General features: G+C 44.8%; 1 protein-coding gene across 1 annotated transcript; it reads left to right on the top strand.

The window, feature by feature from the left end:
• Window positions 1-525: 525 nt before the first annotated feature.
• PSMG1 (proteasome assembly chaperone 1) lies at window positions 526-12,879 on the top strand. Its single transcript, XM_047719892.1, has 7 exons — window positions 526-709; window positions 2,001-2,107; window positions 4,893-5,044; window positions 6,726-6,788; window positions 9,609-9,807; window positions 10,732-10,868; window positions 12,663-12,879. Exons 1-7 carry the CDS (start codon window positions 573-575, stop codon window positions 12,735-12,737), a joined length of 870 nt encoding a protein of 289 aa, XP_047575848.1. The 5' UTR covers window positions 526-572; the 3' UTR covers window positions 12,738-12,879.
• The last annotated feature ends 363 nt before the right edge of the window (window positions 12,880-13,242 follow it).

A 13,242-nucleotide genomic window follows, 5' to 3' on the forward strand; every position in this document is an offset into this window, starting at 1 on the left:
GCGAAAGTGCAGTCGGGACGGGACGCGGCCACGTTCCGAAGAGAAGCGAACTATGCTCGCATTCCCATAAACCGAGAGGCTGGACCGTCAGCCCCGGACCTGTGAACTCTTACCGCAGAGTAAAGGCCGCGTTTGACCCCCCCAAGGAGCGCTGTATTTCTTCCCGCTCTCGGTCCGCAGCGCCACCCCCTCCCCGGCGAAGGGGAACGGACGCCGCGGGAAGGAAGGCGAGGGAGCGGGGCTGGTTTCTTCCGGCCGCCGCCGGCGGAACCCGGCTCCTCTCTCCCGTGCGTCACCTGCCGGGACAGGACGCCCCCCGCCCGCCCCGCGCTGGCCTCTCTAGCCCGGAGTCTTCCGACCTCTCGTTGTCGCCGCGCGCTCGGGCTCCAGAATAAGACGCTCGAGACTGGCGCGGCCGCGGGGGCCCGCGCGCGTGCGCGGGGGCGTGGCGTGAGGGCGTAGCTCAGGGGCGCGGGGGCGGAGCACGGGGCGCGGCGGTGCGCGGCTGAGGGCGGGGGCGCATGCGCCGTGCTGGGGCCCCGCGGACCGGCCCGGACGCAGGCGCGGGTACCATGGCGGCTACGTTCTTCGGCGAGGTGGTGAGGGCGCCGTGCCGCGCTGGGACGGAGGACGAGGAGGAGGAGGAGGAGGAGGGGAAGAGGGAGACGGCCGAGGACAGGGAGGTCCGGCGGCAGCTGGCGCGGAAGAGGTGAGGCCCGGCGGTCGGGCGCGGGGTGGCGCTGGCCTGCGGCGGCCTCCGTGGCGTGCGTGCCGCCGGGGCTTCCTTTGCGGGGACTCGGGGGCAGCCCTGCGCGCTCGTAGCAGGTTCCCGGGAGGCCCTCGTTGGTGGTCCGTGGTCCGTGGACATAAGGCAGCTCTCTTAAAGCCTTTTTATCCTCCGCTCCGCTCTTCGTTAGCCTCGGTGTCCGTAGCAGGTGGAAAACCCGCCTCTTTAAAAGGATCGGAGAAAATACAAAATGAGCCTTCGCCCCAACCCATTCACGTAGATTCAACAGTTGTGATGGCGTCGCCGCATGTATTTTATCCCCCCACCTCGGAGTCCCAGTGACCGCGGCCTTGCACGTCCCCGCTTTTCGGAATGCGTCTCAAACGACGGAGGCGTTTTCTCGAGTGTGCTCTAACAGCTCCTAACGAAGTTAGTGGTTCTGATACCCTGTAGTACCCGCGCAGGACCAGACCCGCGCAGGAGTGTCAGACGCCAGGTGTTACAGTGAATTCGTGTAAGTCAGGATCCGGACGAGGTCCACACGTTACTTTTCGACGTTCTGTCTCTCTGGAGCTGTCATTTAGAGCAGCCCCCCCTTCTCACCCCTGCCGAGATTAGTTGTTGGGTAGGGTGTCCCACACCCTGAATTTGTCTGATTTATCCTGTTCGTTCTCTCACTGCATTCTCTGTGGATGGATGTTCCTCTTGGAGGCGTGGTGCAAGCTCAGTATTCCGCTGGCAGGAGGGTGGTGCTTCCCATTTCTTGTTGCACACTGTACCCCTTTGTGCCACGTTGGGGGATGCTGAGGTTGATCACTGGGGCAGGTGGACGGCCTGATCTCTGTTTTGGAGCTCTCCATGAATTTTGCATCAGGTTGTTGTTTTTTTTTTTTTAAAGATTTTATTTATTTATTTGACAGAGATCACAAGTAGGCAGAGAGAGGCAGGCAGAGGGAGAGGGGGAGGCAGGCTCCCCGCTGAGCAGAGAGCCCAATGCGGGGCTCGATCCCAGGACCCAGGATCGATCGTGACCTGAGCGGAAGGAAGAGGCTTTAACCACCGAGCCACCCGGGCACCCCTGCATCAGATGGTTTTATCTGTTAGTTATTGTTGCCTGAATCTGTTGTTTACCTTAGATGATAATTACATTCTTTATGAAATTAAAGCCTGTATATTGCTGATTACAGAATCATGCCCTAGTATGCTTTTCCTCATAATATGGTACTAATTATGTTTAAGTTGCTTTAGTTTTGTCTTTTGTTTCTTGTGTTAGGGAGGTGCGGCTCTTTCGAAGACAAACAAAAACATCTTTGGAAGTTTCTCTTCTGGAAAAATATCCTTGCTCCAAATTCATAATTGCTATAGGAAATAATGCAGTAGGTGAGTAGAAATGTGTTAGAATGGTCGTTTTGTTGAAAAAACAAAATCCGTGGGAGGTGGGTGGGGGATGGGGTAACTGGGTGATGGGCATTAAGGAGGGCGTGTGATGTACTGAGTCCTGGGTGTTGTATGCAACTGATCAGTCACTGAACTCTACCTCTGAAACTAATAATGCACTGTATGTTAATTGATTGAATTTATTATTTTTATTTTTTCAAAGATTTTATTTCTTTGACAGATCACAAGTAGGCAGAGAGGCAGGCAGAGAGAGAGATGGGGAAGTAGGCTCCCTGCTGAGCAGAGAGCCTGATGCGGGGCTCCATCCCAGGATGCTCGGATCATGACCTGAGCTGAAGACAGAGGCTTTAACCCACTGAGCTACTCAGGTGCCCCTAATTGATTGAATTTAAATAAAAAATTTAAACAGAAGAAAAACCAAAATCCGTGTTACTTACTTCTTACCCTGGTACTTCAAATGTCTGTTACTTTTTAAAAAAAAAGTCGTAGCAGGGTAACTTTGTATCTGAGTAAAATCTGTGCCTGCTCATATGATAAGCTTTTTTTTTTTTTTTTTAAATTTCTTTTCAGTGTAACAGTATTCATTGTTTTTGCACCACACCCAGTGCTCCATGCAATCCGTGCCCTCTCCAATACCCACCACCTGGTTCCCCCAACCTCCCACCCCCGCCCCTTCAAAACCCTCAGGTGGTTTTTCAGACTCCATAGTCTCTCATGGTTCACCTCCCCTTCCAGTTTCCCTCAACTCCCTTCTCTCCATCTCCCCTTGTCCTCCATGCTATTTGTTATGCTCCACAAATCAGTGAAACCATATGATAATTGACTCTCTCTGCTTGACTTATTTCACTTAGCATCATCTCTTCCAGTCCCATCCATGTTGATACAAAAGTTGGGGATTCATCCTTTCTGAGGGAGGCATCATACTCCATAGTGTATATGGACCACATCTTCCTTATCCATTCGTCCGTTGAAGGGCATCTTGGTTCTTTCCACAGTTTGGTGACCATGGCCATTGCTGCTATAAACATTGGGGTACAGATGGCCCCTCTTTTCACTCCATCTGTATCTTTGGAGTAAATACCGAGCAGTGCAATGGCAGGGTCATAGGGAAGCTGTATTTTTAATTTCTTGAGGAATCTCCACACTGTTTTCCAAAGTGGCTGCACCAGCTTGCATTCCCACCAACAGTGGAAGAGGGTTCCCCTTTCTCCACATCCCCTCCAACACATATTGTTTCCTGTCTTGCTAATTCTGGCCATTCTGACTGGTGTAAGGTGGTATCTCAGTGTGGTTTTAATTTGAATCTCCCTGAAGGGTAGTGGTGATGAACATTTTTTCATGTGTCTGATAGCCATTTGTATGTCTTCATTGGAGAAGTGTCTGTTCATATCTTCTGCCCATTTTTTTGATATGATTATCTGTTTTGTGTGTGTTGAGTTTGAGGAGTTCTTTATAGATCCTGGATATCAACCTTTTGTCTGTACTGTCATTTGCAAATATCTTCTCCCATTCCGTGGGTTGCCTCTTTGTTTTGTTGACTGTTTCCTTTGCTGTGCAGAAGCTTTTGATCTTGATGAAGTCCCAAAAGTTCATTTTCGCTTTTGTTTCCTTTGCCTTTGGAGACATATCTTTTTTTTTTTTTTTTTAAAGATTTTATTTATTTATTTGACAGAGATCACAGGTAGGCAGAGAGGCAGGCAGAGAGAGAGAGGAGGAAGCAGGCTCCCCGCCGAGCAGAGAGCCCGATGCGGGGCTCGATCCCAGGACCTCGAGATCATGACCTGAGCTGAAGGCAGAGGCTTTAACCCACTGAGCCACCCAGGCGCCCCTGGAGACATATCTTGAAAGAAGTTGCTGCGGATGATATTGAAGAAGTTACTGCCTATGTTCTCCTCTAGGATTCTGATGGATTCCTGTCTCACATTGAGGTCTTTTGTCCATTTCAAGTTTATCTTTGTGTATGGTTGATAACCGTCTTTTTGACAGACTTTTAAAAATTAAGATTTAAAGGAAGTGTGCTTTGGTTAAGGAAGTTGTAAATCACAGGAACTGAGTTTATAGTGTGTCCAGGTATTCACATGTCCTCCGAGTCCTGGTACTGTTTGGGCCAGACTCAGAGGACAGAGGTGGCATGTGTACATGGCCCCGTTGGAGCAGAGGTTCTTAAATGTTTTTGAAGTAACAGGATCCTTTGAGAACAGGATGAGAACTCCAAAAATACCAGTGATGGTCGCTAACGTTTTTGAGCACTCAAGTTTGAAGATCTGTACATGTATGACTCCATTTGATAGGTTAACAGTGCAGAGTCCAGCTAGGACAGCAGATGCATGTAGGTGTGCAGACCTGTGTGGTTCTGGCTGGTGCACAGGCTCTGAGGGTGAGCCTTGGGAACCTCCAGTGAAGTCGATCCTTGCCCTGTCAGGTAGCCCTTGCTTGCAGGACATAGTAAGTAAGTGGTAAATAACTGTTGACTCGTTTATGTGAAGTTCTCCTGGCCGACAATTTCCCCGCAAGTCTTACCTTGTGACAGTGTTGTCCAGCCCGGCAGTAAACCTGTGTTCTGAGTTCCTGCCTCTGATACCATCTGTACTGACGTGGTTTAACTTCTTGAGTCCTCAGTTTCCTTTTCTGTAAAATGGCTGTGTAAGGTTAGTGGTCTTAATGGCTCTTGTAGCTCTCAAATTCTAGAGCAACTTGAAATCGTTTTTGATTCTAGAAAATGCAGCTTGCAGACATGGCACTAACTGATGTGAATTGTTTTTCCCAGCGTTTTTGTCGTCATTTGTAATGAATTCAGGAGTCTGGGAAGAAGTTGGCCGTGCTAACCTCTGGAATGAATGGTGTAGAACAACGGACACGACACATCTGTCCCCCGCAGAGGCCTTTTGTGTATTTTATCATCTGAAATCGAGTCCCTCGGTACGTGGGACTTGGATGCTTCAGAGGGAGCTGTTTAGGCGTCATTCGTGTGGTGTTCATTTGAATTTCGTGTTCCTTTATATCTACTTCTGGGCTGATGAATTGCACCTGTAGGCTGTGCTGTTACTTATATAAATATTAGTGTGGTGAACACAGTGTGTTGATAAAGTCCTAGGAAATTCTGAAATAACTTTGTGAGGAAAAACCATAGACAGTAGCCATTCACACCTTGCTCTCATTCAAAAAATTATTTCAGCTGGTAAGTCTGAATGTGCAAAAATGTGTTCATTCTGTGAAAGCAGGGAGTTCTCCTTTGTGGCAGGATACCCAAGATTTAGCAAATGCCTGGTACATGTTAGAAACTCTGGTAGTGTTGATTGAACAAATGAATGCTTTATGCGTAACCTGATTTTTTAAGCCCTGAAAGTCATTCTGTAGCTGACACCGAGTGATTTCCTTGTGTCCTATGCATTCAAATCCTAATCTTGGGTCCATTCAGAGAACACAGCATATGGGGCGATTTGAGAGTCAGGCAGATGAGGTGGCCAGGCAGGTGCTGTGTCTCCCCACCTGCTTGTCTGACAGCACCGTTCCCCAGCTGCTGAGCTGTTGAACACGGGCCAGCGCAGGGGTTTAAACAATGAAAGAAGCTGCTGAGTCCCTAATACTGTAATGGGGCTTATTTCAAAAGGTAAAGACCAAATGTTAGCCTTGAAAACTGTAAAGTTTGATCTTTTAATACTTCTAGTTTGTTTTTTAACATGCAATCCAAAGTTATTTAAGATTGCATAAGGATTTTTATGCACATCTAGCACTTATAGGAAATAAGAATGAAAGTAAGCATGTTTTTAATCTCCTCTTTAGTTGGGAAGATTGTACTTTAGAACAGATTGTGAAGGTCCAGTAGGAGAAATTTCTGTCACCTTTTCTAGTTGTACACTTATTAGTTAGATATTTCTTGATTATGCACAACTGACATGTGTAGTTTATTATATGTCCAGTCTTTTTCTTGTCCCCCATCCCACTGTACCTTTTTTCCGTTCTTTGCTTCCTTTGGGTAATTAAGTGTTAGCATTTCTGGCAATGTTTTAGTAGAAGAAGTTGAGTTCTGTGGATAATATCATTCCATGAGCATTAATAATCAGGAACCCAACCTTTTATGGCATCGTGGCATTACAAATTATTTTGCTTTGAGTACATGGGTTAGAACTTGGTTTCTAAAATAAGACCATGTCTTCAGAGGCATCAGTACTGTTTCACAATGCCATTTGGGTTGAGGTGTTGTCTGGCTGCCATTCACTCTGATAGCACCTAGAGTTTGTATAATGCTTATGTTAATAGCGTTTACATTTATTTTGCGTTTGGCCTTCCCAGTGTATGACCCCCAGAAGGGCAGCAGGACTGGTATCATTCTCGTGTCATAAAGAAGATTCTGGTAGCATTTATTGGTAGTGTCTTCAGTGTCTCCTATGCAAACTCTTGTAGTCACTCCGTTCATGTGTACTTTATTCTCATGTTAACTGCCAGTAGTGGTTTGATTCGAATAAATAAACCAATAGCAAATTAAGAAAGCAAGTATTACCTAAAGGTTATATTAGGATTCAAATGATGTGTATATGTGGTAGTTCAGAGTGTGTCAAATTCATTTGACCTGACGAAACAATTGGATGTGATTTTCCAGGTCGTCCTCTGTCAGTGCAGCTGCTACGTAGCTGAAGATCAGCAGTATCAGTGGCTGGAAAAGGTAAGAGAAACGAAGACTGGTGAGCTCCCTTTTTTAAGGGCTCCGTGTCTTAATGCTTGAGCCTACACGGTCACATGCAAAGCAGGGAAGTACTTGTTTTTTTTCTTAAAATTATCATAGGAAATCAAGTATCATAGCAGTTTGTTATGGAATATAAAGAATAAAATAACTCATTTAACAAATGTGCTGAAGATTATAGGCCAAAGAAGCATAAAACAGTTGGATCCTTTTCATCTGCTATATTGTTACGTTGTTGTTGTTGTTGTTTTTTCAATTTTTTATTTTTTCAGCATAACAGTATTCATTATTATTATTATTATTTTTTAATGTTATTTATTTTTTTGAGAGAGAGAGACAGTGAGTGAGAGCATGAGCGAGGAGAAGGTCAGAGGGAGAAGCAGACTTCCCATGGAGCTGGGAGCCCGATGCGGGACTCGATCCCGGGACTCTGGGATCATGACCTGAGCCGAAGGCAGTCGTCCAACCAACTGAGCCACCCAGGCGTCCCAGTATTCATTATTTTTGCACCACACCCAGTGCTCCATGCAATCCGTGCCCTCTCCAATACCCACCACCTGGTTCCCCCAACCTCCCACCCCCTGCCTCTTCAAAACCCTCAGATTGTTTTTCAGAGTCCATAGTCTCTCATGGTTCACCTCCCCTTCCAGTTTCCCTCAACTCCCTTCTCTCTAACTCCCCTTGTCCTCCATGCTATTTGTTATGCTCCACAAATAAGTGAAACCATATGATAATTGACTCTCTCTGCTTGACTCATTTCACTCAGCATCATCTCTTCCAGTCCTGTCCATTGTTGCTACAAAAGTTGGGTATTCATCCTTTCTGATGGAGGCATCATACTCCATAGTGTATATGGACCACATCTTCCTTATCCATTCGTCCGTTGAAGGGCATCTTGGCTCTTTCCACCGTTTGGCGACCGTGGCCATTGCTGCTATGAACATTGGGGTACAGATGGCCCTTCTTTTCACTACATCTGTATCTTTGGGGTAAATACCCAGTAGTGCAATTGCAGGGTCATAGGGAAGCTCTACTTTTAATTTCTTGAGGAATCTCCACACTGTTTTCCAAAGTGGCTGCACCAACGTGCATTCCCACCAACAGTGTAAGAGGGTTCCCCTTTTATTGTTACGTTTGAAAGAAAGCCAACCAGGTGCCCAGCTATCTCGCTCTTTAAATAAATAAATAAATATTTATTTATTTATGAGAGAGAGCGAGCGAGCAAGCATGTGCACACAAGCAGGGGGAGCTGCAGGGAGAGGGAGAAGCAGACTCGCCGCTGAGCAGGGAGCCGGATGTAGGACTCAGTCCCATTGATCTGATCCTGGGATCATGACCTTAACCAAAGGCAGATGCTTAACTGGCCGAGCCACCCAGGCACCCCAATTTGTGTTTCTGCAATTTAAGTAGCATGATTGTTATGTCAAGAATGTTTTATTATTTTTGTACTATGGGGCAACTTTTCTTTTCCAAAAGTTCAAATTTTTTCATTAATTTTTTTTTTTCCTTAGGGACACTCTGCGTCCTCCTACCGTTTGGCTCATGTCAGCCACAAAATCCTGATAAACACACACAGTCTAACAGAGTGGTCAAGTGTGAATTCAGAATATGAGTGTTGTAGGAAGGTTAATAAATTAGGACTTGTGAGTAATGTGGTGTTTCTTAAATGGGATGTACCTGCTGATGTTAGCTATTTTGTGTTTATTTACTAAGCTGTGAGATGATGAAGTTAGTCTTAGAAATCATTATTGATGTGTAAAATCTGTAGTTCTGTTGTTATTATTAGAAATAGCCATTTTCGGGGCACCTGGGTGGCTCAGTGGGTTAAGCCCTTGCCTTCGGCTCCGGTTGGGATCTCAGGGTCCTGGGATCAAGCCCTGCATCGGGCTCTCTGCTCAGCAGGGAGCCTGCTTCCCCTCTCTCTCTGCCTGCCTCTCTGCCTACTTGTGATCTCTGTCTGTCAAATAAATAAATAATCTTTAAAAAGAAAAAAAAAAAGAAATAGCCTTTTTTTTTTTTTTTTTTTAAATACTTCCCAACAAGGTAGGGTGGTCTAAAGTTTACTTTTTGTTGTTAAAAAACAAAAACCAAAAACCCCCCCCCAAAAAAACTGCTTTTTTTTTTGTTTACAAGACCATAGATTTTAAAAGCTGGAAAGGGTTCTTGGAACTTCACAAAATACATGCTTAGGAGAAAATGAAGGTCTAGAGTGATTAAAACTTGCCTATAAGCAAAATAACTTAAAAATGCATTTACGGAATATTGCAGTGATACAGCACTATTGTGAGTGCACGGTTGCAGCTTAGAAACATCTTTATTAAAGTGTTATTGAACGCAGGAATACATGGATTAGAGAAAGGGGATCACTTCCTTTTGCTGATACACTGTTAGTCTGAATGTCGCTTGCAAGTAACATGCTGTTCTTAGAAATATCTGTGCTGGAATAGATCTCATAGTCAAGCGGCTCCTTTACCCTGGAAGCCTGTCCTGGTGTTTGCTTAGCTGCTCTGGCCATGTTTCTTCCTGACTTCACTGACTGTGTACTGCAGCCTCCTCAGGCGGGCAGTACTGTCCTCTGCTCACAGCTGAGGAAAGTGACTTAGAAAAGGTCAGCAAACGAGAAAGTGACAGAACATCAAACCTGGGTACGGGGACAGCAGATGTGTTCTCTTTTCCATTGGACACGTCCACCTCTCAAGGGGAATATTACTGTGAATGGTGTTAGATAAACAGCTAGAGGAATGTTTCTGTTCTGTAACAAAATTATGTTTGTATTTTAATTTGAGGCCAATTTTGCCTTAGGTCTTTGGCTCTTGTGCAAGGAAGAATATGCAAGTGACGATTCTCACATGTCGGCATGTTACTGACTATAAAACTTCAGAATCTACTAGCAGCCTTCATTCTCCTTTCCTAAAAGCCCTAAAAACACAGAATTTCAAAGAGCCTCCATGCTGTTCACTGCTGGAACAACCAAATATCGTACATGACCTTCCTGCAGCAGGTGCTGTTAAAATTTGTGACATTTACAGTATATCTTGTTAGTGCTTTATTGGTTATTGGTTACTACTATAATTATTAGGGGACTTTTTAAAAGTAGTTTGCTAATGATGATTGATACCAATGTATTGCTTTAATATCTCTTGTTGCTAGTATGTTGTGTTTGGTTTGAGTTTTAACATTGTCCACACATGCAGTTACGATGTGAGAGCAGCTCAGAATTCTTAACTGAGTTCTTAACTCTGCAGCCTTGCAGAGTTGCTCTAGTTCTGAATCTGGAGTTTCTTGAATATTTTATTTTTTATTCCTTTTACTGATTATACCCTAACATCACATCAAATGTGAGATTGTCACTTACTTTTTAGTAGCTAATATAAGTAGGTTTCTTTCCCCTTAAATGTGAAGTTTACTGGAGTAAGTGGCTAATCTATTTTATTATATTCAGCAAAATTTTAACCTTGTAGTTACCTGTGATGTGTCTCAGTATATTCAGGAAATGTAAAATAAGCAATATTTACAAAAGCAAGAAATTAATTAGTGAAAATAAATTGGCTTTGAAAGAAAATATACATTATAAGTGGTTTGGTATGACAGTAAACACTTTAAGGAAAGCAACAGAGAACTACTTTTAAAAGTACCCTTTTCTTTCTTTCTTTTTTTTTTTTAAAGATTTTATTTATTTATTTGAGAGAGAGGGCATGAGAGGGGAGAGGGTCAGAGGGAGAAGCAGACTCCCCGCTGAGCAGGGAACCTGATGTGGGACTCGATCCTGGGACTCCAGGATCATGACCTGAGCTGAAGGCAGTCGCTTAACCAACTTAGCCACCCAGGCATCCAGAAGTAGCCTTTTTTATTTAGAGGTGTTTAGTTTAAAAATCATACAGTAGAAGACTTAAGTGGTTTTTCTCCTTGTGTTTGTTATTCACAGTTCTGAGTTACTGTCAAGTGTGGAGGATTCCTGCAGTTCTGTATTTGTGTTACACTGATGTGATGAAGTTAGACCTAATCACAGTTGAAGCTTTTAGGCCTATCCTTTCTTCCAGAAGTTTGAAAGGTTTGGTTAAGGTAAGGTTTTAGCTCACCGACTTAATACCTGAGTTACAACAAACTTAATAACAATGCTGAATTTATGGTGCTGATTTAAAACTTAAGGAATGCTTAGAGATCTTTTTTCCTCCAAGTAAAGCTTTCTGATCTGGCACTTTGAATTGGATTGCTGCCCTTTCTTTTAGATGTACTTCTGTAACTGGAGATATGTTTTGTTTGAGCTTTTTCATGGTAGACCAGTGTAGTGCATTGATACAAATCCCAGATGGCTATGTAGAGGGATGGTTTGACTGTTCAGGAAGTTTCTGTAACTAATTCACTTGGAAGGTTGTAATATTTAAGAAGGCATTTTTGAGCACAGCATGGATTAAATTATCAACGTGTATTCACTTAATTTTGCATGGCCTGGCTATGTGAAGGCAAGGTAAATCTGCTCTTTGTATGTATGTCCCTGGGCTCTTTCCCTAGAAAAACTCATATCGGAACATGTACACCAAAAGTTTTGCCTGTGGTTTCAGGTAGTTTAGGAGGTCCTGTCCTTTCCCTAGGACATTGACTGAAAGTGTATGTGCCCTGGGTAAGATCTTCTCTCGTACAGGGAAGAGACAACAATAGCGTTCCACAGTGGGAGTCTGTTTTATTGTAGAATGACCATTGGTGTTAGGAAATCTTTTCTGGCAAGTTCTTTTAGAGTTAGCTCATTGCACTTGTCTATTAAATTAGTTTGCGTGCTAGATGGTCAGCTCCGTGGGAATGGACCGCATTTTTCCATTTTGGTGTCCCCTGGTCATCAGGTACCTGGCATATAGGAGAATGCTTTCCCAGCCATTTGTTGAATTAGTAAAACTTATGACTAAGTTCGTATAATTCAAGCATGATTTCATATCAGCTGGAGTCATGGATAAGCTTTTTGACCAGCTGAGTTTTATAGGTAGCGGTGCTTTCAGAGGACATAACTAACCGTTGTGTTTGCTTGTGTGGTTAACTGAGGGCCCTTCCCGCGGCGGTCTTGTTCTGGTGTGGCACGGCGCTCCGCACACGTTCTGGAAACTGGACGTCGTCGCGTGGAGTCTAAGTCTGCCTGCAGCTTTCAGGAGTATTCTTTGAAGGGGAAAATGAGATAACGTCTCTTAACCTGTTCATTTCTTCCTGTAAATGTAATGATGGCGGAGGGTGCAGTGGCTGTTTGAGGAGGGCGCTTGTCTCTCAAACATGAGCAGACGTGGTCATCCTAAGTTCGCTCGTAGTCTCAGTTGGTCTGAGGGGGGCGTGGGGTCAATGAGTGGAATTCTCCTGAGCGCCTCCAGAGCCACGTGAGTGCCACAGCCCGGAGGTGGCGCAGGCCACCGTCATGCCAGCTGGACGGAGGAGAGCACCCCATCGCGGGCCTGCCACAGCGGGGTGAGGGCCATCTGAGGAGAGGCTGGCACTGCAGCTGGATTCGAGATGGAAGGAGGGAGTGCGGACAAGGGCAGGCTCAGAGCCGAGGGCACGTGGAGGTGGGTGCAGGGGGGCTGCGAGAGCTCCTGTCGGGGAGAGGCCGGCCTGGAGGTCTCGGACAGCCTGTGGAGGCCGTAAGGCGTCACCATAAAGTTTTGGGCTTAGGTGTTTCAGCTACTTAAATACTTCAAATTCCTGAAGCTCTGAGACGCTCGGATGTGTTACCTCCTGAAAGTGGAGATTCAGGGCAGGGTCCATTTCTTTGTGAGCCTTCCTGTTTCCATTCTCAGAGTGTAGGGCTGGAGTGTGCCTGTTGTTTCTAACTGGGTTCTCCATCGCACTGTATTGATGACTTTTTTTTTCTTCTTCCAGAATATTCCTCAGAGCACAGAGATACTGAAGAAATTGATGACAACAAATGAAATTCAGAGTAACATTTATACATGATTCCGGAGATAGTTTTGTAAAGTGTATTACCATCCATTCCTTCAAGGGGAGCAGGGTGTATGGGTTTGTTGGTTATTATTTTTTTTTCCCCCAAGGGGGTATTTTGCGGATGTACAAACAGAATAAACTTATTTTAAATTCATTGTAGTTTTAGTTCCTTTTTTATGGTGGTACTCTTGATGACTAAGATAAGCCAGAAGTTTTTCTTTACCCACTAGGTGGGAGTATTGTTTTGAGTATTTAATACTAATTTAGTTAAAATTTTAAAAACCTACAGATAACAACAGGTTTAGTAAAATGTAAGTAGAGTTACTTTAGTGCAGTAGTTCTGTGTGATATCTGAAAGTTGATTTGTTAATGATTATTATTTTATTTATAAGAGATAGAGCATGAGCTGGGGGAATAGGGGAGGGGGAGAAGCAAGCTCCCCACCGAGCAGGGAGCAGGGATCCCAACCCCAGGGCTCCATCCCAGGACCCCTGGATCATGACCTGAGCCTAAGGCA

The sequence above is a fragment of the Lutra lutra genome, chromosome 1, assembly GCF_902655055.1.
Source record: "Lutra lutra chromosome 1, mLutLut1.2, whole genome shotgun sequence".
NCBI classification, from domain to species: Eukaryota; Metazoa; Chordata; class Mammalia; order Carnivora; family Mustelidae; genus Lutra; species Lutra lutra.

Coding starts and splice junctions, on each gene's coding strand:
- PSMG1 (XM_047719892.1), top strand. CDS start 573: ATGGCGGCTACGTTCTTCGGCGAGGTGGTGAGGGCGCCGTGCCGCGCT. Junction 6,789..9,608: donor AGTATCAGTGGCTGGAAAAG/GTAAGAGAAACG, acceptor ATTTTGCCTTAG/GTCTTTGGCTCTTGTGCAAG. Junction 9,808..10,731: donor ACATGACCTTCCTGCAGCAG/GTGCTGTTAAAA, acceptor TGTTATTCACAG/TTCTGAGTTACTGTCAAGTG.